The sequence below is a fragment of the Sinocyclocheilus anshuiensis genome, unplaced genomic scaffold, assembly GCF_001515605.1.
Source record: "Sinocyclocheilus anshuiensis isolate Anshui unplaced genomic scaffold, SAMN03320099.WGS_v1.1 scaffold12, whole genome shotgun sequence".
Taxonomy (NCBI): Eukaryota; Metazoa; Chordata; class Actinopteri; order Cypriniformes; family Cyprinidae; genus Sinocyclocheilus; species Sinocyclocheilus anshuiensis.
Genome location: NW_015555713.1, coordinates 760,219 through 783,932, shown reverse-complemented (window position 1 = coordinate 783,932; position 23,714 = coordinate 760,219). Strand labels below are relative to the sequence as shown.

The 23,714-nt window shown below is 37.1% G+C and overlaps 2 protein-coding genes across 5 annotated transcripts in view; one reads left to right on the top strand and one right to left on the bottom strand.

The window, feature by feature from the left end:
- Positions 1-1,979: 1,979 nt before the first annotated feature.
- Positions 1,980-6,333, bottom strand: LOC107672125 (melanin-concentrating hormone receptor 1-like). 2 transcript variants are annotated; one of them, XM_016465210.1, is made up of 3 exons: positions 5,765-6,333; positions 4,466-4,541; positions 1,980-3,175 (listed from the first exon to the last, which is right to left on the bottom strand). In XM_016465210.1, exons 2-3 carry the CDS (start codon positions 4,533-4,535, stop codon positions 2,166-2,168), a joined length of 1,080 nt encoding a protein of 359 aa, XP_016320696.1. In that variant the 5' UTR covers positions 4,536-4,541; positions 5,765-6,333; the 3' UTR covers positions 1,980-2,165. The 2 variants fall into 2 exon arrangements, with proteins under 2 accessions (XP_016320696.1, XP_016320695.1); XM_016465209.1 differs by lacking the exon at positions 5,765-6,333 and adding an exon at positions 5,435-5,501.
- A 2,038-nt stretch (positions 6,334-8,371) lies between these two features.
- Positions 8,372-23,714, top strand: part of LOC107672145 (growth factor receptor-bound protein 2-like) — a 55,325-nt gene continuing 39,982 nt past the window's right edge. Inside the window, exons 1-3 of one of the 3 annotated variants that reach the window (XM_016465245.1) lie at positions 8,372-8,530; positions 9,627-9,714; positions 9,796-9,946. In XM_016465245.1, the coding sequence (XP_016320731.1) occupies positions 9,869-9,946 (78 nt within the window). In that variant the 5' untranslated portion in view covers positions 8,372-8,530; positions 9,627-9,714; positions 9,796-9,868. Of the gene's footprint in view, positions 8,531-9,484; positions 9,947-23,714 lie in introns of those variants that run through there. The other 2 variants (XM_016465244.1, XM_016465246.1) reach the window with 2 other exon arrangements.

Genomic DNA, 23,714 nt, shown 5'->3' with positions numbered 1-23,714 from the left:
GGCGTAGCGCACGCACGTGTTTTTGTGCGCACGTTCGTTTTCTCTGAATCGCACTTACGCACTTTTGAGAAATTAACTTAGAACAAATTTCGGACGGTTTATACGCAACATTTTATAAATGAGGCCCCAGATTACTTCTGATATTCTGATAATGTTACTGGAAGAATGCTTGTTAAGAGCTTTGAGAGAACCTTGCCAAAGTTCTGAGAACATTCCCTATTACCTGGGTACCTATTACACGTTATATTTATACACTTATTGACAAACAGTTGCAGGAGTTTCTCACACCGAAACGGGGTAATTTAGAAGACAGAAAACAAAAATAGCTCTGGATGAAGAAATATTTAGCCTGCCTAATATCTTCTATCGTGATCAGCGATGAGGTAAAGACTATTTATATCCATATCCGAAACAGTATCAAGAAAGAGTATTAATCTATGGGGACACTTTTTTATGGGGGCCAGTGCCCCAGGCCAGTACTGATGAAAGGCTTGAAACTCTCTTGGATATAGGCACAATCGTCGTGAAAGTTCGGCTCATTTCAGGCACTCGGCTTTATTGCATCGTGTATTCACGCGCGCGCTCGAATTAATAAAACAACGCCACTTTATGCATGACAGACCAAACATTCGCCACAGTCTCTGAGCGCCGCGTGAAACAAACGCGACACGCGTTTCACAGCGTTTCCTAGAAACAAAACTGAACTCAGGCTCAGTCTCGTTTCCAGTGGTAACACTGTTTACACATTCATTATGATTCTTGACATGTTCGCTTTTATTTAGGCTAGTTCACATCTGTTCAGATAATTAGTTCCTCTCAACGGAGGCGCCTTTTTACAGCCAGAGGAAGTTTATTGTATGTAGGTGTTGCGGCTGCCTTTGTAATGAGCCCTCATTAACAAGCATATGAAATAAAATCATAAATTCATAGACAATTCTGCTGGCGTGTGTGACACTTGAAGGGGTGTTATGAAACTGCAAGGCAGCAACACACGTGCTTTGTCCTGTTTTTCCACTGCAATCATGAGGAAATTGAGCGCTTTGAACTCCTTTGATGAGAATATACTTTTTACGTTGATTTCAATAAAATAATATGCCCATAAAATGGGGGGAAACTATTTTCCATCCAAATTACGTTATATCTTTTCAGAAGAACAATGGCTGGCATTGTGATAACTAGCCTATATGTCCTAGTGTTGTTTGGCATGCACACACACATACACACAAAATTTTGCCATAGCCTACTGTATCTTCATACCAATACTGTTTTGGTATGTTGTGGTGATATTTACATGTAAAGACTATTTAAAAGATTGAATACATTGATATGTTTCAAGAGGACAACATACATGTAATATCAAAAACAAGTAACATCACATACACATTTACACTGACATCAAAAACTAGAGTTGTGTTTCCAACAAAAAAGAACAGCTCAGACGAACCATTTTCAGTGACTTTACAATACTTTTTCTTTTTTTCTTTTGAGGTAGAAAATGTGACATTTGTGGACATAAGGAGAAAATAGACCTGTCATATTTATTTGCCTCTATGTGAGTGGATAAAATTATTTAGCTGCAGAGGAAATTAATGATATTATTCATCAAGGACACATTAACTCTATCAAAAGTAAAAGATTTCTCTTTCAAATAAATGCTGGTCTTTTGAATTTTCATTCATCAAAGAATACTGAAAAAAAATGCATCACAGTTTCCACAAAAATATTATGCAGCACAACTGTTTTCACCATATTGTTGTTGTTGTTTTTTTTTAAATCAGCATGTTAGAATGATTTCTATGTGATCATGTGACACTGAAGACTCAATGAAGAAAATTTAGCTTTGCATCACAGGAGTAAATACATTTCAAAATTAAAATAGGAAACAGTTGTTTTAAATTGACAAAATGTATCAAATTAATGCAGACTTGGTGAGCAAAAGAGACTTTGAAGTAGCCCTATTTTACAGAAAACAAATGGCTGTAAATGCTACTGCAAGGTATTGAATCACTGCAGTATAAAAATGTTGTGTATAGGCCTACTTCATATCTCTTTCACCACACCACACGAACTGTTAATGAGCAATTCTGTAAGACTCTTCATGACTTCTTTTCACCTGCATGCCTATTATAGACACAAAAATGAGTTGAGCATGAGTCAATGCCGTTTCAATGCACAGCCACGGTAACCGGCAGCAGCTCGCGGGAGGACTGAGACTGCTGCGCTCCGTCAGGGACCAGACGGAGACTGACACTCCCATCTGCCGGATCAACCCGGAAATCTTTGTGCGCTGGACGGATGGCTACGATGAATTGTCTTTTGAAGGTTTCGCTCAGCATGATGTAGAGCAGCGGGTTGATGCAGCTGTTGGCGTAGCCCATGCTAATGGCGACATTATAGGCGTACAGGAAGGCGTAACTGGGCCGCTGCACGCTCAGATGTGCCAACTGCAAGATGTAATGAGGCGCCCAGCAAATGAAGAACGCCAGGCATATGGCGACGGCCATCCGAGTGACTTTTCTAGTGCGCACGCGAAGGCTGTGCTGGGGAAGTGGAGCCACCGTGGCGGCCATGTTCTGGAGGATCTTGAAAAACACCACGCAAATGATCACCAACGGCAAAGCGAACGCCAGCACAAACTGGTAGAGAGTAAACCAGTATGTATCTGTAGCCAGATTGGGAAGGAGCAGAGCGCATCCCACCGATCCGTCCCGTAGGGGCATGAGGCCGGCGTACATCCACACCGGCGTGATGGACAGCAGCGAGAGGATCCACACCAGGCCCACGACTGCCACAGCCACGCATGGAGTGCGTATGTGGTTGAAGCGGATGGGATGAACCGTCGCCAAGTATCGATCCAAAGTCATGACCGTTAAAATGTAGGTGCTCACGATCTGACTGTTGGAGTCCAGCGCCGTGATAACGGTGCACATGGTGGCACCGAAACACCACGAACCGTTTCCAACCAGCTGGTGGATGAGGAACGGCATGCCTAGGAGAAACAGAAGATCTGCGATAGATAGGCTGAAGATGAAGATGTCAGGCACCGTCTGCTGCGCTCTGAATTTATTTTTTTTGACGATGGTGTAGATGACGATGCAGTTGCCTATTATACCGACGAAGCAGATGACTCCATAAATGCTTGGCATGAGAACATTGTGATACTGTTCGTCAGTGTCTGCAAGAAAAAAAAAAAAGAGTATTTTTTTAGTTTACCATTTAAAAAATACATTTTCATTTTCATTCTTTTTTAAATGTAATTTTAGAGTTCAAACAAGCTTTTTGAGAATATATATACAGGGGGTACGCAAAGTATTCAGACCCCCTTAAATTAATGGCAGAGGATCCCCAAATCCAGGTGTGAAAAACTTGTTGCATCTTTCCCAAAAAGACTCATGGCTGTATTAGATCAAAAGGGTGCTTCTACTAAATACTGAGCAAAGGGTCTGAATATTTAGGACCATGTGATATTTCAGTTTTTCTTTTTTAATAAATCTGCAAAAATGTCAACAATTCTGTGTTTTTCTGTCAATATGGGGTGCTGTGTGTACATTAATGAGGAAAAAAAATTAACTTAAATGATTTTAGCAAATGGCTGCAATATAACAAAGAGTGAAAAATTTAAGGGGGTCTGAATACTTTCCGTACCCACTGTACATATACACTACTGGTCAAACATTTAGGGTCAGTGAGATTTTTTTTTTCTAAAGAAATAAATAGTTTTATAACATTTATAATATTACGAAAGATTTCCATTTCAAATAAATAGTGATCTTTTGAACTTTCTGTTCATCAAACAAATATATATCACATTTTCCACACAAATATTCAGCAGCAAACTGTTTTTAACATTGGTAATAAGAAATTATAAGAATCAGCATATTAGAATGATTTCTGAAGGATCATGTGACACTGAAGACTGGAGTAATGATGCTGAAAATCCAGCTTTACCATCAAAGCAATAAATTACACTTTAAATTATATTCAAATAGAAAACAGTTATTTGAAAATATAATAATATTTCACAATAATACTGTTTTTACTGTATTCTTTATCAAATAAATGCAACCTTGGTGAGTGTAAAAGACTTCTTTCAAAAACATTTAAAAAATCTTACAATCCAAACTTTTGAACAGTAGTGTAAATATTTAACCACTAAATGATGTATTTGACAGTTGTCCCTGGTAATCTTTTTTTTTTTATATACATACCGTGGATAAAAAATAAAACCATATGTCTTGTGTGCTGTGGTCTCATTATTTTCACATAAACTAATTTTAACAATATTACTAGGCATTATGTGGTAAGTAATAAGAAGGATATTATCACACAATAAACCCTGTCAAAATGATTCAGGTCGTCTCAGTCTCCTGATCATCCTGCCGGGGTTTATTTAACATGACTGAACATTATCGTGAGTTTGCATGACACACATTCAGGTTGCCAGAAAAAAATATTATATATTTACCTGCATTTAAATGTTGAGATGAGTTAAACTCATCACTGGAATTCTCAGCAGGGGTCATGGTGAAATCCATCACAAACTTTACCATAAAACACAAAACACACGTTATTAATAACAGGCTTCTATCTGTCATTCGAGATATGATTATGTTTCAAACCATTATAAGTGACATATTGAGGAAAAATGCTTACTGTGAAGTAATTTAAAAATAGTTGTTACAATATCTGACTACATAAGTTAATTCAAAACAATGTTACATATTTAAAGGTATATTCAACACTTACTGAGATCTTTGTAAAGTCAAATCTGGACATTGAAAAAAGACTAGTTATCTTATGGATTTGTCCAAAGCTTTTAGGCTTTTCAGGATTATAACTGGAGTTTGTTTTTGGATCATGCTTACTGTTGCCTGCTGTCTGTTTGTTTTACTGACAGCAGTGTTTTGGGATCTTCATTTTTAGATTTTCCCTAGATTTTCAAACTGGGGACTCCCAGGGGGCCACAAGGGGGTGCTGTGTGTCCACAGAAATTTTAAGAGGAAAAAATACAAAGATTTTATAGGGCGTCCGAGTTAAAATGGTAAAGTATTAATTAAATGCTTAATGCAGCGATTTTTGAATACATTTACCGAATTTAATTTTATTTACCAAATAATATTTTCTCACTTTATATCCGGTTAATCATGAAATCAGAATTATTTGAACAATAAAAATAAGGACAATTGATACATATTATACTGAATAGAAAAAAAAGATGCAGTCAACAAACAAAATAAAATTTCTCAGGATAAGATTTGAATCATCTATTTAGCCTTTAGTACAATTAAAACGTTTATGTAAAATCAATCTTAATATTTTTCTCAGATAGTATAAATGGGTCTTTGTGGATGAAAATGTAATAGTGCCTTTCCTTTTAACTGCCATATCAATATATACCCTTGCCAAGAAAAAAAACAAAACAATATTCATATACCATAGTACACGGTTTTCAATCTTGATCCTGGGGACCCACCGCTCTGCACATTTTGCATGCCTCCCTTATTTAACACACCTGATTCAGATCATCAGTTCGTTGAGCTGAACTAAGTGTCAGATAAGAGAGATATACAGAGATATAGCTGTGCAGAGCGGTGGGTCCTCAGGACCAGCATTGAAAACCACTCCCATAGTATTTACATGGTACTTAAAGGAACATGGTATTCTCATATTAAATATCATGATGAACTAATGACATGGTACATGTCCACAAACACTTTTTGTTTGTGTAACCCATCAAATGTCATCTCATTTATCATGAACCTACCTTTATCTGATTATCTCCAGTGGTTTGAGGAACACTGCAGTTACAGAGGTCTCTCTCTGCCTTGAATTGGTCCTCTGAAACGCGTGCCACTAGTTAGTTGACAGCTCCTCAAACGCGCTCTAAACGAACCGTGGTCTCCAACATCGCCAATATGTGCGCTAATGCACACTTGGACGCTTCATGGACTGCTTCAAATGTCTCTCCGGAGAGGTTAAGGCTTTCGTTCCTTGCCAATTCACAGAACATCTGTGAGCCTTGCTGGAAAAAGGAGTTATGTGTGATCCTGAAGAGTCGAGCTCGATGTAGCGTCTGCTTTGCTGCCTGATGGTTATGATCCTGCTGACGTGACGAACATCATCCACCTGGGCACTTTCAGCTACACCACGGTTTAAAGAAACCAGAAACTGCACAGAACTGGAAGTTCGAGTCCATTTACAGCAACTAATCCCATTTGGGATGTCATTTCAACCGCATCATTTGCACGTCTTTCCTCACTGGGACTGTCCCTGCAATTAGTGAGCGGTTTAATCAGGCTGGGTTTGAAGTGAAAAGTGGAAACATGTTTACGAGTGTAGCACTAAGTGTTGTTTTGCTATAAAGCTACAGGGATTGATCAGCCTACGCGTGAAGCGTACATATGAAGCAGATCAGCTATGCCTAAATGAGCTGCAATGTATTTTCTTTAATAGTCTGTTTACCCTGCATAAAAGTGATAAATACAACAACACGTTACAAAAAAAATTCAGTCAGAATGTCATGTGTCATGTACATGCATCAACTTTATGCCATTAATTACACACATTAATATTCCACGTATTAATCATAACGTTGAGTCTTGTAAACATCTGAATATCCACTGTAAGTGAATGCTATTTTTATTTTTTTATTTTTATGTGCGCATGGCCGAAGGTATAATTCTGGGTAGGCCTATTATTACATAACCATAAAACGGAAAAAAAAATGTGTGTATATATGATAATTAATATAATAAATCCTTCTATGGTTTAAAGGGGGCTATGATTCATTAAGTACATTATTTAGTTATTTTTAAACACTCAATCGGTATTTAGCCTCTTTGAAAGACTAGCTAAGGCTGAGGGATGATTTTTGCAGGTGGACCACATGCCGTGGTTTTGGTCTGATTTAGCATCATTTGAAAATAATTCTTTGGCAATATAGAGATTATATAGCTTAATCAGGTTAGACGCGAGGCTGTGAGGGTAGACTGTCAGTCTTTAATATGACACGCACTGTGTAAAGGCCAGATCATGTAATTTTCAAAACTGTTTTATGGAGTTTTGAAAGTGTTTCTCAGATGAACGTTTCGTTAGCTCAACAAACGGTATGTTGTTAATCAACAGTACAGTTAAATGGGCGCACTGTAGTTTATCCCTCATATCCTCGTTTTCATTCCTGTCAGATATGACTGATATTGACAGAATGATCAAATTTAGCACTCATAGGGAAATATGATCATGTTTTGTAATTATCATTTAAATGTGGCTAATTTTCAAATTGTTTGTCATAAATAAACATCTCAGAGAAATGTTATGGGGTTTCAAATCGGAATATGACTTTTTATCATGAAACAGGTCATAGTTTTCATACGTGTCTTCTGTAGAGGACACCAGGACAACATCATGTTAATCAGGCATTTTGAGGGAGACATAACAAGTCAATAGGGAAATAAATTATAGATCAATATTTCTATTAAATATGAGATACTCTTATGAAAATGTTGCCAAGTTATTACTCCCATTATGACACTTCTTTTTCATTAATATGCAAGAACACATTAATATGCAAATTAGATACAAGGTATAGACATTGTACAGAATGGGAATACCAGTTTATGGACATTTTATGCACATATTCCATAAAGTACAGAAGTATATTAAATCATTATGTTATTTCTTTCATAGTTGTGAATCATCTTTGTACAAAGTTTGGCTAAAAATAGCCTGAAACCTAACAACTGATTGGTGAATAAAAAATAAAACATTGTTTTTGACTATATACATGCCTTTTAATGTCTATTTATCTTTTTGAATAACTTAGACCTGGCGTCCTCTACAAAGGATATAGAATAAACTATGAATAAAATCAAAGACTATAAAATATATTTTTTTCAAAAATGCTTTTTCTCCATTTGTTTCTTATGCTCCAACCAATGTAATGACAAAAAAAATAAAAATAAAAAAAAAATAAATCAAATTCATTCACAAAACTTTTTTTTCTGGTTCTCAGGAGGATAATGTAGAATACAAGCTCCACAACAATGCAGTGGGTAATGACAAGTAGACTATAGACACATGAAATAATACACTGTACCATTTGATTCTGACATTGTGTATGAATTAGTGTACATATGGATATGATTCAGTTTCAAGCGATGTTCTGAGCTTCAACAATCAAGACAGTTTGTCAAACACTCTGGAAGTTGTTTATTTCCAGTAATATTAAGACACTCTTGATGTTTGGACAGAAGATGGCGCTATGCTGCAACCTATTGAGCATCATTGAAATCAGTTATAAATTGTGTAATGACACAACTCGTCCACTAGGGGCAGGCGGAAGCTGAACTCGCGGACGTCGCTGAATCAAAGAGGAAACGGAAACAAACAGAAAATACAGCAATTTTTCACCATTTCAAGTCGGGCTCGGTACAAGAGCTCAACCTCATCAACGATTAAAGACCAATTAGAGTGGATTCTGAGTTCTTGAAAACGAGAGAGCGAGTGTTGGCCCTCACAGTTGTTTTCAAGAGTGAGTATATGAAACTACAGCTTTTCTCTGACTGCCAGCGTCAATGTTTTTTTCCACGTTAACATGAGCAAAGGCCATAAGGCCTCTGTGCTCTTCTATACATTACCACTATTCGCTATTATTTATGGTCACGAAATCATGGATTTTATGCTTCTAGACATGTTGACAGAAGAAACTCAGCCTCGTGTTGTTGTTTTTTAGTTATTTTAACATGATTTTTAAACTAGAACCTTTGGAACTGTACTAGAATTAGTCATGTTTATTTTTTTATTATTATTTAAACGATGCATTATGAATAGAAATACTTTAAAAACTTTAATATAATATCTAGAAAGTTAGTTTTATGTTGCGTTAATGCATATATAATGGTAAACAATTTTACTTATTAACGTTTAAATTTATATGTATTTTGTATGAATGTTGTAAAGATTATATGGTTCTGTTATATGATGGTAAGTCTTTGTTTCAAGATTCAAGTAGCGTTAGACAAAACGTCTTTGTCAAATGCTGCCTGTTGAATTGCAGTAACCTTACTATGTAAGATAACAATATGATTAAAATGTACGATAATACAGTCGTATGCTTTAAATAACATCCAAAGCATTTCCGGTGTCATTTACGCAATTTTCTCCGCTAGAAATCTGATATCGTTAACACATTACAGCTCGTTTACACGTTGACTTATATCTGCGCAATTCTTGATATTTGCTAAAAATCTAATATTATTCTGTGCACGTTCTAAAGCGCTATGACGTTATCGAGCCTTGAGTTCGCGAACGCTGCGAAATTCTGACCGTTTATTGGTCGAGCAACAGACGGCGCGAAGCCAATTGGGTATTGACGCCTCTTCCCGGGCTTTGATTGGCTGACGCCGTTTTGACGCGCTAATCTGATTGGACGGTCCGCTCTAGCCGCGGCGCGTAATTGGCCGCTTGAGACGTCAAGCAGACGGGTTTCCTTCCTCTTTATGGGGAGCGTTTGCTTTTTAATGCCAGTTGTATCGTGGGGCGCGGCCCATTGAACTATCTAGAACACTAGATCAACACTATCGAGCCCTGTCGGATTTTCTGAAAGACTGAAAGTATTTTGTTCGCAGGTTTCTCGCCGTGATCTTTATATGAGGATCGCGACGGGAGGAGAGACGCGGGGCTGACAGACAGAGAGAGAGAGAGAGAGAGAGGCAGGTGGAGATCATTGTGTCTTCTTGGATCTGTGCTCTTCATCGCAACTGAGATCTCATTGTCTGGTCCTCTGGTCCACAACAGGGATATAAACTGCATCAGGAGGCATTTTCCACTGCTTTGAACCTTACCACATAGGTGCCCGTCAGGCTGAATCATGGAGGCCATTGCCAAGTATGATTTCAAAGCAACTGCAGATGATGAGCTGAGTTTTAAACGTGGGGAAGTACTGAAGGTAAGTCATGATTATTTAATGTGTGTTAATATAGATCCACGTGAGCACGTAGTTGGGGCTTTTTATCTTGATCTTGACATTACAGAATGTCTGTAAGTGCCTTATTGTCTCATTACTAATTAACTACTGTAACAGTACTTACAGGCCATATTGCATCTGGACCAATTGGTTTGTTAGTTATTGATTAGTTTGATTGTTTGATCTTCTGTTCATATGCCAGGAAAAATGATTTGCGGTTTTGTGAATTCGGATGGATTATTATGTAAGGAAGTAGTTATATATATATATATATATATATATATTTATATGGTGATATGTGGCCATGGTTATGTATTCATTTAGCAGATATCTTTGTCTAAAGTGACTTGGAAGAAAAACGCAAGGAATTTTTCATAAAGCAGTTTATAGCGATCAGCGTTTGAAATTAAGCATTTCAGAGCATTTGTAGTTGTGAGTAAAGAAATCATGAACAAAAAGCAGTTTGTTGATTTCAAGGACTAGTTCTTGTTTATTTCAAGATATTTCTCACTTCTAATATGTTTCACCCCAAAATTAATATTGCGTATTTATGTACTCGCCTTCATGTCGTTCCAAACCTGTATGATTTTTTTTCTGGAAACACTGAAACATTTTTCAAAATATCTTTCGTTTTCTGTAGAAGAATGAAAGCAGAAGAAATATGGTTTTGGAATGACATGAGAGCACGTAAATCATGACACAGTTAAAATTTTTGGGTGAGCTGTCTTTTTAATTTCACGTTATTGTGTTTTGAAATGCGTCTGGAAGATTACTTTAGCGCACATTGACAAACCTTCTTAATTTTTGCTGATCACTGGTCACAATAATGCAGCTTTGTCTTCAAAAACTCGGTTTGCTGAACCTTGTCAACAAACGGTGAGAAATATCATGTTGTCGTTTCATAAAGGAGTTTATAGCGTTCAGCATTTAAGATTGAAACGCATTTTAGAGCATTTGTAGGTATGAGTGAGGAAATCATGAACAAAAAGCCATTTGTTGATTTCAAGGGCAAGTTCCTGTTAATTTCAAGATATTTTTGTCATTATTTCATCTGTTTTGTGATATCTCTGCAGTTTCTTCCATCCAAACAGCAGCTTCTCAGAATGACTGTTTACGCAAGCACCTAATTTCTCTTTCCTCTTGCGTCTGAATGCTAATCTCGAGCACAGCATCTGTTAATCTGGCCAGACCTCACAGCTGTATGTGGCTGTCCAGTTTATGTAACGCTGCGATCTTTCCTTCTCTCCTTCCTAAGGAGAGTTCAAGCTGTCCCTCTTTAAACTGGATTGCAACATATCAGCTGTGCAGAGGAAAGGGCTTGTACTCAAGTGCTCGAAGATTTAAATGCAATCATTCTAATCTCTCAGGTTGAATTTGGGGGCATCTTTCATGCATCATGCGTGCATAAGCCTGTCATAAGCATGTCAACAGCATCATTCCTTTGATTTGATTAGTGGCCGAGATTATCATCAGTTCTTTGTCTTTGCAATGGGACGGCAGAGCCACTAAATGAACCTCGTCCTGAATTAATGTGGAGGAAAACCGGAAAGATTATGGCGTTGGTCTGGTCCTCTATGGGATTTTTTTCCCCCACTTGACTTCAGATTATAGTGATGGATGGATAATGCATGCAAAACAGAAGTGTAGTGATGAATAATACAACAAGCAATCACATGTTCTCGTGTGTTTTATATTGCAAATGCCTGACTTTATTTAGTCTCTTATGCCTTCACCCAATAAGCTACTTCACCCAAAAATTAACATTGCATCTTTGTGTACTCACCCTTATGTCATTCCAAACCTGTATTTTTTCTGTGGAATGCAAAAGAAGATATTTTGAAGAATGTTTCTCTTGTGTTTGTCCATGCAATGAACGTCAATGGGCCCAACATTGTCAGTGTAACTTTAAACACTTTTTCAAAACTTTTTTTTTCTCGCAAAAGAACAGGGTTTCTGCAGGTTTTATGAAGAGGTAGGGTTTTATTTGTCGTTTTTAAGACAAGTATAGAAATTTAAGGAAAGAACTGAATGGAACACGGTACATTAGTATCTAAATGTCTTGTAATATCAATGCTTTAAAACTTGGAAGAAAAAAAAACAATTTCCAATAGATCTCTGACTTTTTATTTTATTTATTTGAATTTATTTGAATTCTGCTCCCAACCTCCAGAATGTGGAAATAACTTATACTGTTCTTCTGCAAAAACTGCAAAAAAAGTAATGTTCTTCTTTGTGTTGGATTCTTAAATCAAGATACATTTACTTGAGAAGCAAAATGACATAGTAAACAAGACATATTTTGAGAAACTGATCAAAATGAATTGAGTTTATGATAAAAGCAAGAACAAAAAAAATGTCAATTGGCCCAGAAAACTCAGAAATCTTAATTCGAAGGGAAAACAAGTTTTCATTCCCCGTTGACAGATATTTGTTCCTGCTCTAAACATAAGCTCCATTTTTTCAGTGTTTTAGAAAACAAGACTAAGTTCATATCTTCAATTTTCATCTCACAACCCTCTACATTGCGAGTAAATCACTCGCATATGCGACTAAATCTTACTCTGGGCGACTAAATAATGTCTAACATTAGCCATTGGCTAATAAATTCTTAGATTTTACACGCCAGTATGTGTGTGAGAGGCGTTCAACACAGATTTTCACTCGATAAACACGCTGACTGAGCGCTTGAGAGTTTCGCTCTCCGTCAAACGATCCACGCTGAATCGACGCGCTACATGTAAACCATATTCTTTGTTGTATTTTCCTGTCAAAATAACAGAGTTCATTTAGAATTATCCAGCTTTTAAGAACAAGCAGAAGATATGCCGGTTTCTCGGCAGTGGGCGGAGCTAATGCGCGAACAGCTCTCGTTGGCTGGCACTCATCTATTACCGTCCCTTTTTTGATTTCAGCAAATCAGTTCGAGCGAACGCTGACAACGTGATTAATATTCATGAACCCAGCAGATAATAATAGTAGTAGTAGTAGTATCTTTTAATAATAATTACTAATACCTATGACCAACAATATCTTAAACACCACCACAAGTCCTAAATGCATTCATTCACAAAGATAAGCTGATTGGGTGGAATCGTGTGTGTGTGTGTGTGTGAGAGTACCTACTTAATCATATTTTGGGGAGAAATTTGTACCCAAAAGTAAGCAAAACCTGACAAAATCGGTACTCACTTCTGTGAGATACTGTATATATAAGTATTTCAGTCTGCCGAGTAAACAGAAAAATTTACTAGCCAATGGCGATTATATTGCCAAGGTGTGCGTAGAGGGTTGCTCAAGTAAATGTATCTTGACTTAAGGAAGTTCAGATATTTGTATTGGAAAACAAAACAAAAAGTACTGAGAAAAATGTAGTGCTATAACTTTATGAATTTATGAATAAGATGTTCTGCTCTGATTTTTGACCTTCTTAGGCCTTAATTTGTGGAAGGGCGAATCCAGACTTTTTAAGACCCTCAGAAACCCTGAAGATAGAGTTTGGAATGACATTCTAATTTTGGGGTGAATTATCCCTTAAATTTCACTTGTTGTTTTGAAATGGCATCAGGAAGAAAGTACACTTTTGTGCACAATAAGAGAAACTGTCTTCAATTTTGTTGATCATCAGTCACAATGACAACTTTATCTTTAAAAACACAGTTTGCTCAACCTCGTCAACGAGGTGTTCTGAATCTCTCTGACATGTTTTATTGGTGCATTTATGGGCTAGTTCACACGGTCCCAACAACCATTGCGCTTTGGTGTTTGTTGGAATATTGTGCAGTAAACATCAAGTTACTTTATCATGAGTTTAGGACACTTACTGGCTCCAAATTCAACCACTTCCCACAATTCCTTCTCTTCTTCTTTGCAGTCTAATGGAAATCCCCAAAGAGGAGCTTGTTTACATGTTCTTGTCAAGATGTTTAGTGCTGTGTGTTCTTTTTCTATTTGCGCCTCTGATTTTTATGAGGAAGTGATTCTTCAAAGCGTGCAAAAAATAGACCATAAGTAAAATATCCAGAAGCGAGATAGGCTATCTTTAATATCCTCTGTCAGCATTATATTTTAAACTAGATTTACATTTTGAGATGAAACGCGAGTGGTGTTTGCCCATGCAGAAGTCACCGCCACAATGCAGCAGGGTTCTTGGTGGTTGAAAAGGTGATGCTTTGCAGTTGCTAAGGTCTTCTGAGTGTGTTTTTTAGTACATCTGCTATGTAGCCTTTTGTGTGATGATGTCTGTGTTTATGCAAAAGTGGCTCCAACTTCAGTACCTGTTGATGCCACATTGCTGTTCATATCTTTTTTTTTTTTTTTTTTAAGAACTTCTCTATCTTTGTTATCTTTTGAGCTTATCAGCCTCTCATGTAGAAAATATGACATCTAGCATAATATCAACATGTCTGGAAACGGTGGTGATGTAGAAAAGCCGCAGGTTATCTGTTGGTCTGTAGAGCTAGACCAGGGATGGGCAACTGGCGGCCCGCAGTGTCTTTTAGTACAGCCCGCTGGATTATATTAGACTTGAAATATATCGTGATATAAATTTTGGCCATATCGTCCAGGCCTAGTTTGTGTTCAGTTTGGAAAGTTTTTCTTGTTTTTACCTTGTGATGGACATACAAAGAGGCAGGGAATGCTGTGAAATAATGCACCAGAGTGGATTTAAACACTGTCCTCTTGTGTATGAATTTTGGTCCATTAGTCAGGAGGAGTAAGTGCATGTATTCAGACGCATTATGATAGTGCTATCATGCTTTTAACAATGCTTTAAGACACCAAATATATCAGTATGGTCCTCTCTGGCTTTTAAGGAGCTTAGACTTTGTGACGGTGATCTCACACATTAACACTGAAGTATTTTTGGTTGTAAATCAAGGACTTTTGGGGGGTTTTGCCTGCTGCCACAATAAGAGGAACAGCCCGATTTTTCTTTTTAATGTACTTATTATTAGTAAGGTAAGTGTTGTATCCTCTCATTTTCACTTTCCTCTTCTGGTTTTGCTTTTTATAGCTGATTGGACTGCAGAATGTTTGTCTTAAATGGACAACAGTGGCTGTTTTTCTTGTAATATATTGCAGAATAAACATTGATTGGCTGATAGCTGTCGCTGAAAGGCCAAGCGTTTTTGAATTGACCTTTTCATTCACTCTTAATTTCCTCCGTAGAGGCTGATTGAGCAGGACTGCTCTGTTTATTGGCTGTCTCATCTTTGATGAGATGGAGAGGGAGGCAAAATGTTTGCCCGAGGGGTCGTTGTCCCGCTGACACAAATGGGCCAAAGAGTTTGCACTGCTGTTGAAAAACGCCCAGTGGCTATGTGCACATCTTCCTGGGATAGAAGAGCTCTTAAATGAGTCATTATGCTCCAAGACTCTTTATTCTAGAAATAACCAGGAACATTTTTTCCAAAAGGAATGAAGAGATTTTATTGCAGTACTCTTGAGTGATTCAAAATGCAATAAGTAGTAAAGTTCAGCACGTAACTTGTCCTGCATTTTGTGTTGCGAACATGAATGATACTGTTGAAAACCGTTGAAAAACTGTTTTTATAAATTGAAATAAACCTAAAATAAAATAAAATTTATAAAACGGATAGTTCTGGTCCTTGATTCTGATTGGTTGAGCCGCGTTCGAAGCTGTTGTAAATTACTCTACAAACACCTTTGTTTACTTCTGTGTGTTGCTTGGCAACCACTTTGTTGGAACCACAACGGTTTCTGAGGAACTACGTTGTTTGGTGGAAGAATACGGTTTTTATTTGTTTTATTCTGTGAAACCTTACTACGTATATGGAATAACCGTTTTATAACGCTTCACATCATGCCTAACAACTCCCCTTAGCTTAGGGCTGCTCGATTATGACAAAAATCATAAGCACGATTATTTTGGTCAATATTGTAATCACGATTATTTAAAATTATTATTAGTGGGCCATATGACCAAAACTTTATATGAAAGATTTATTCAAAGATAGTGATGTATATCAAATATATCTTTTCTGTAAAATTTGAAAATTAAGGCTGCTATGACATCTACATTATAGAGACCCGCGAAATGTCACAATTCTCAATACCACAGCAGAATACCAGAGTAACTAATATTAGTTAAAAAAACAACAACAAAAAAGGTCCTCAATTATTGAAAATAATTAAACTGCCAGTAATAAAAAAAAGCAAAGGAATACAATGCCAGTAATAAAAAAGCAAAATAATACAATAGAATAAAAAAATATACAAATGAAATAAACTGCGCTTTAAGTTTTTTTTTAATGCAAGTCTAAAGTATTCAGTTAACGGCCTACTAGAGAAATTTAATAGCCTAATGTAAAATAAAACAGCACAGTCTTCACTGTAAGAATTAAACTTCCTTTGTTTCTTATCAAAGCTACAAAAGTCCTTCAGTCAAGAGCAGTGAGTGATTTTGAATGTGTCTTTTGTTGTTTGATTAATATTAAGCACACAGTCGCAGCAGGAAAATAGCCCGCTGTCACTTTAAGAGCCGCAGTGATCCAATTTAGTGTTACACAAGTATTTTCATTCTTAACTCTTTACATTAATTTATTACATAACCGGCGAGGGTTTACGTGAATAATCACTAAGCGCCGCATTTTGACACATTTTTGTGTGTATTTGATTAGGGTTGTGCCGATAGACAATAGTGCTGATGCCTTTGACGATAGCAAGACGATTATTATTATTATTATTATTATTATTATTATCAGGCTAGTAATACCATCTAATTAATATTAGGGCTTATTTGTTGCATTATATTTCTTTTTCTGCGTTTTTACAGTGTTGCGCATTATAACCAATCACACACAGTTATGCTGAGCTTATGAATGCAATGGCCAATCAGAGGCGTTCAGATGAGTTCCGTTGTTCAGCGCGCGCTGACTGAATTCTGACTCGCGAGTTCTCTCATCATAAACAACAAAGTGCAGATGTACCTGCGACGCAAGTATAAGAGATGTATTCCTCATAAAGTGTAAATTCACTGATTATAACAAGTGTGTTTTTAAAGTGCATAAACTCGCGCTAGACTGAGCTTGTGATGATGTTCTTTGGTAATATAATGTTCTTTGCTCGTTTTCTGTAGCTGCTTTTTAATAACGGAGGAAATGTAAGCATTATAATTAGTAACTTGCGATGTTTCTATTAATTTGTTATCATGTTAAATACACATTCATATTAAAAACATTAGGCTGCTTTTAGCCTTACGCTGGAGATGGTTCACTTTCAGGCAATGTAATTAAATAAATTAGCACGATAATATTGTGTATCGGCAATCTCACAGGCTGACGATAGGACGATATGAAAATTGAGCATATCACCCAACACTATATTTGACCGTTTAGGCGCTAAAAGATGACTTTACATGTCCGTGTTGTGTTCCGTCTCTGAGCGCATCCACAGTAATCTTCCCGAGGAAGCGCAAGTTCTTTCACGCTTTTAAAAACATAAATCAATTTAATCAACTTAAATAAATCAAGCACGTCCCGTTTTGCAAAAGTCTTGTTACATGATTTTACTGATTATGGAGGAATGAAAGAGCACCGCTGGAAAGGGGGCGGAATAATGGCTTTATCTCGATTACTGTATTTTCATAATCGTTGGAGGCCGAAATCGAAACTGAATTTCGATTAATTGCACAGCCCTACCTTAGCTGTTATAAATTCACTGTAAACCACGGCTTCATGGGGCTTATTGCTTTTATAAATAGCAGATTAAAAACTTTAAAAAAGCAAATATTAGAAATGTTGCCTTGGAAACTAACTAAAATAAAATACATTTGTTGAAGTACTAAAATTACTAAAACCAAAAATGTAATAAAAAATAAAGCTTAATAGAAATATAACAAAATAAACAAAAAAATTTAACTAAAATTAATAAATCTGAAAATATAACAGTTTATTCAAAATATTAATAAATGCTAAAGTAGTATACATATCGGTGGTAAAAAAGTGTATATATAGTAAAGTAAAAAGTGCAGGGCTCCGGTCCTCCAGGAATTGAGTTTGACACCCCTGGTTTAAACAGTTCGACAAAGCCCAACATTACGTGTATATAATACGTTGGCACAATACATTTTAATATTATTATCAATGTATTCCTAGCATGCTGTGCTTTTGTTATCTAATGAATTTTCCTGTTGGGCCAAAAAGCAGGAATAAAACAATTATTAAAAACTGGTTCTGCATTTATTGTTCGTAATTGGTGTCTGTCGTTATGATCACTTGTTCTCTAATCAAGGGTTAAACTGCTGCCTTAAAAACAAGGTCAGAGGATTTTAAACGGGTTAGGTGTCAAAAGTCAGTCACAGGTTTACTAATGAGTGCTTGCAGATGTTGTCTGTTAACCTGGCAGCCACATTTTTTGGGGTTTCATTTCATTCCTGCACATAATTTCAGTTTCTCCCTCGTGAATAAAGAAATGTTTCAGCAGCTGCCATTCAGCATCCCCTGCGTTTGACCTCTGACGACCTCACAAAGCTGCCGCATGCTTTATGAACGGTGCGCTAATGTCTGTCATTTGCTCTTGACATAGTTTGGTTTATCTGTCGGGTACATTTGCCTGTAGCTGTGGAAATGAGGTAAAATAATCACTGAAATGATAATAAAATACCGTTTGCTGATGCAGCAATAGACTGACACAATTTGCATTGACATCAATAGCCTACACTTGCTTTCAAGTGTTGTTTTTTGCTTTCCTGCTTCATCCGTCTCTCTCTTTCTGTCTCTCTCTCTCTCCTCCCAGACTGTGACACACGCTCTGATCTTTTCCTTGAGATGAGTCAGTAAAGACAGACATGATTTAACAGGCCCATGCTCCATTGCCCGCATGTCAGCTATTAGAGTCGATGGCTTCCCTCTCAGTTCATCTGTTCTTGTCTGCTTTGCTATGAAGTCAGAGTGTAAGTGGGGTAGAAGCACACACACACACACACACACACATCTAAAAAAATAACTTTGCACTGACAAAACAACCAGGAGTCTTTGGTTTTCAACCTTTGGTGGTGTGTTGACAAAGTTGAGCAGAGTTCAACATTATGCAGATGAGCAGCAATGCGATGTGGCGGCTCCCAGGGAGAGTTCGAATTAGGGGTGGATAGATACTAAAATGTTGGCTTCTGTGCAGTTCTGTGGCATTAAATCGATACCTCAGGCAAAATATATGCAACAACAGTCTTGCGCAACTGATGAAATTAAACTATGACTGTCAGTAGCTTCAGTAATGTTCTGTGCATTTTGAGGTCTTATTGACTATTAGCAGCTGTCATCTGAAGGTCTTCTCATCAAAGTCATTTTATAATGTGAATGATATTTTGTAATTGTTGAACATTCAATTCAATTCTGCCAAAGTGTAGAAATGAGTTCGCTTTTGGTAAACATCCGATCTGGAGTTGGTTTATAGGGCCTAGGGAATTAATGAAATAAGACCGTTATAATACATGGATCAGCTACTGAATATTATATCATACTATGGTCTTGTTATTTTAGTTGCCAGCCACAGCCAGCATTTTTTATCATTTTCAAAAAATTTTCATGGCCCCCAGAATATTTTGTTGTATGGATATCTGAACATGCAATATGTCAAAAGAAAGAGCCTCTGCTTTTAAACAAACAAACAAAAGTTTTATTCTAGCTGCATGCATTTTATCAACACTTGAATGTGGGCAAGTTTCATTAAAAAAAAATAACAAAATTTTGAACAAAAAGCTGAGAAAATCCCATTTTTGGTGCAGATTACGTCTGGATTGCGGGAAAGCATTATCTCGTAAATGACGGAAAGTTCCGTCAAAGTCGAGGAAACTGTTAAAAATTGGTTCTTAAAGGAGACATAATATGCCCCTTTTTACAATATGTAATATACTGTAAGTCTCTGGTGTCCCCAGAATGTGTCTGTGAAATTTCAGCTCAAAATTAGGGCGGTGCAAAAAATCGAATGCGATTTTCACCAGAAGCCGCTTTACTGACGAGATTCGCATGAAAATCACGTTTATCACGCTGAAATAATGCGTTTTAAACCATATGAGTTTAAACTTCTGATATACGGTTTTCTGAGCGCACACATCTGAAGCACACAGACAGAAAGCGGCTGTCACAGCATGTGAGTACTAAATTAAGTTCTCATTCGCACGCAAGTTTACGTTAACGCACACGAGTTACAAAAAACAGTCGGTTATGTCTGTGAAGGTAAACAGCTGGGAAATAAATCACATTTAGCAATATACAGTAAATAAATCAATAAATGCACTGCTCTGTTGTCTCCTCTGAGGCTGTGACTCTAAACAGTGTTCTGTGCTCGTCTGTGCAGCCAAAGACAGAACAGTTAGAATGTTTTGCTCAAACTTTCGCCATGGCAATAGAACTGGTACACCGTTGTCGCTTGCAAAAACACAATAACGGCGCCGTGGGTGTAAACTAACAGATTAAGGGGCTATGGTAAGGGGCATGATATTTCCCGACCAGGCGCCGAGTGCTGCCAATCACAACACACACTGGCCCAGCTAACCAATCACAGCACATTTCGTATTTCAGAAGGAGTGCCTTCATTTGATACAGGAACTATTCGAGTCGTTCATGCCAGACTGGGGAGAGAGGTGTTGTAATAATGTAAAATATGTGAAAAATAATGTGTTTTTCGAACATCCTAGTATGAGAGCCTGTTCTAGTACACCCCCAAAACAAAATCAAGACTTTGTAAAAGAGCATAATAGGACCCCTTTAAAACTCATCTTTGATAGTCAAAATGACATTTAAATGTTTGGTTCCTGTGGGGAAAAAAAAAACTGCTGCATGCCTTAAAATGGCTTGAATATAACTCTACACCTTACCTCATTTAGTTTACACGATTCATGAACATGCAAATTAGTCCGCGGCCCACACCTCCACCCAGTCACACCAGCTCAGACTTCCTGCTCCACTTTCACTAGTTTAACTGAAGTAGTAAACGCTACACGATGGCAAATGGCAATATTGGATTAATTCCGCTGTATATATTTCAACCAGATACTGGTTCTGAAGAAGAAGAGCGAATTATACAGGGTTGTATACAATTTTATGTACATTAAAACAACACAAGACAGACATGTAAACAATGTTTAAAACTTGATTTTCACGACAGGGGGTCTTTAAGAGTGTTGTATTGCATTAAATAAATTATCAAAAAATGACACAGTTCCTGCATTTGGTTAATGCAGGAACGTCTGCTAGCAACCTTCAGTGATTTTTATTCTGAACAGGGCTTCAGGCTGCTTTTGGTGTCCTAAAGCTCATCATCAACATCTCAGAGGGAAATGGCAGCAGGCTTGTGGTTTCTTCCACCTGTTCTGGAGTTTTCTGCTGTGTCCTAGATCTGGAGGTGGGGGCTGTTACCTCTTCAACCCAGCAGCATCCTGAACACATCATTCCTGTACAGAGCAGCTCGCATTGCAGGCGGGTTCAACTGATTTGTTGGGCATCAAAAATATGAAGTGAAACATGATATTTCATTTGAATTCGATTTATTTTTATTTTTGCTCAGGAATGCTCTTTGAAGTCTTTGTAATGAAGTCAAATGCACTTGAAAGCTGTTTGTTACAGATTAATTAAACAAGAAACAAAAACACTGTGTATAAGTTACATTGTATTATTACATTCAGAAATAATGTAAATACTGAAATAAAACATTTACAGACATTATAAAGAAGCATTTTAGTTTCTCACACCAACAAATCCTTCAAATTTAATGGTAATCAGAACAGGAATTAAAAAAAAATAACAGTGGCATTCATTATAAGCAACTTTTTATAAACACCAAGCCTAAACAAATTTATTTAAAGCGATACTGAAATTTCCAGCGTGTGGCAAATGTGCTATAAAAAACAGTCATGCAAGTTTTGCATGCTTGATATTAATTTCATTATATAAGTTGCTTTTGGAATACAAGTCGCAGCTCATTTCAGGTGATAAAAAACAACTTATTTGGAAAAATTGTATATAATAATAAGGTAACACTTCAGTTTAGGGACCACTTCTCACTATTAGTTGCTTATTATCATGAATATTACTAATAAGTTCAGTAATAATAATAATAATATACATAATACATTATTGGCATGTAACAATTCACTTATTTCAATGTGTCAATTAAAAATTCTGACAATGCATATGCATCAGTTTTTGAAACATGTATTTTTGAATTGTAAATAGTTTGTCACAATTTGATTTAAAATGCTAAAAATCGACTAAATTGCAATTCATTAAAGTGTCAATCAATATTTTAAAATGTATAAACTATTCTTTTTTATTGTCTAGATGATTTACTACTAATTATCTATCAGACTTTATATTTTCAGTCAATTTTGTAAATGTTGATAAAAGACATCGGTTTCTACTGTGCACTTGGGGTTAGTCAGGTTATTTATGAGGATAGGCTTGTGTGAACTCTTAGGCTGATTGCTCGCTCAACGACAGCGACCACTCGATGGTTTTACCTTGATTTTATCTGTGATCAATAGAGGGGCTCTTCAAACTGATAGCGAGGCTTTGGCCTTGTGACCTACACTGATTTAAATGTCTTTTCCTCTACTGTATTTGAGCGGAGCTGGATGTGATGGGGGAACTGTTGGAAGCGTCTTGTTGCATTACATTTTAGTTGAGTCAGGACTGGCTGCTTGTAAACCACTTTTATGTTTGTTGGAAGGATTTCATGCCACATTTTGGCTTTGTCAATTACGCACAATTAAAAAACCTAATTCAACAAATAATACCACAATTTTTTCCTGCAGTGGGTAGAAACAGGGGCGGATTTAGTGAATTGGGGGCCCCAGGCAAAATATAGGAATGGGGCCCTATACATTTGCACACATTTTCCTAGATCAACCTTGAGGTTCCATTTTGTTGTTTTCAGCGTAAGCCTGTGTGCAAAGGCTGTCTAAGTAATACATCATTCTAAACTGTAAAGGGTCTAGTTTTATTTGTGTGCACTCACAATATCAACAAAACGTTGTGCGTTTATAAAATAAAGAAAACAAACGTTTTCTGCCGTCTCGGGCTTGAACAGGAGCGCTTCACAATGATGAGCCTAAACTCAGCCAGTTGCCTCACAGACATGATAAAAATATATAGAAAGCTTTAAATTGCTACTTTAAAATGAAATAATTCAAATCGAAAATAGAAACTCTTTCATTATGTAATCGGTGCATTTCTCTCTAAAGGCACATCCAATGAGGAGATGGCCAGTCATTTTTTTCCAAATAACTGCTGAAATGTTTGCGGGGCAAATCTCAGATCAGTCTGAGCGCTCATGGGACTCACAGTGCGTACAGCCGTACACCTGCAGCCGCCACGGACTCGGATGTCGTGGTAATAAACACCGTAAACAGCAAACGTTCGCGTGTCCGTGCTTAATGCGCATATCCTATATGAAAAGCATTTTAGGGGGCCCTTGGCTTTTGGGGGCCCAAGGCGGTCGCCTACCTTTGCCTAATGGGTAAGTCTGCCCCTGGGTAGAAATACACTTTTTAAATAAACATTTAAACTACACTAGTTAGTAGTTAGGTAATGTTGACATTCCTCTTGGCTAGGGTTGTGGCGGTGAGGAAATGTTCCCACCGGTTAATCGATGTGTGACAACACCGATAATACCGGTATCACCGTGGGGGCAGGGGCGTTTCCTCTTTTCCTCACTTTTAAATAGCTTGCAAAAGCGGCATGCACATTTTACTTTCACTTTCAAATAGCGGCAATTCAGCGTAAAGCAATTC

Excerpts from the sequence above, each read along its gene's own strand:
- LOC107672125 (XM_016465209.1), bottom strand. Across the intron at positions 3,176-4,465 it reads ATCTCAACATTTAAATGCAG|ACACTGACGAACAGTATCAC; the intron begins GTAAATATATAA and ends TTTTTCTTGCAG.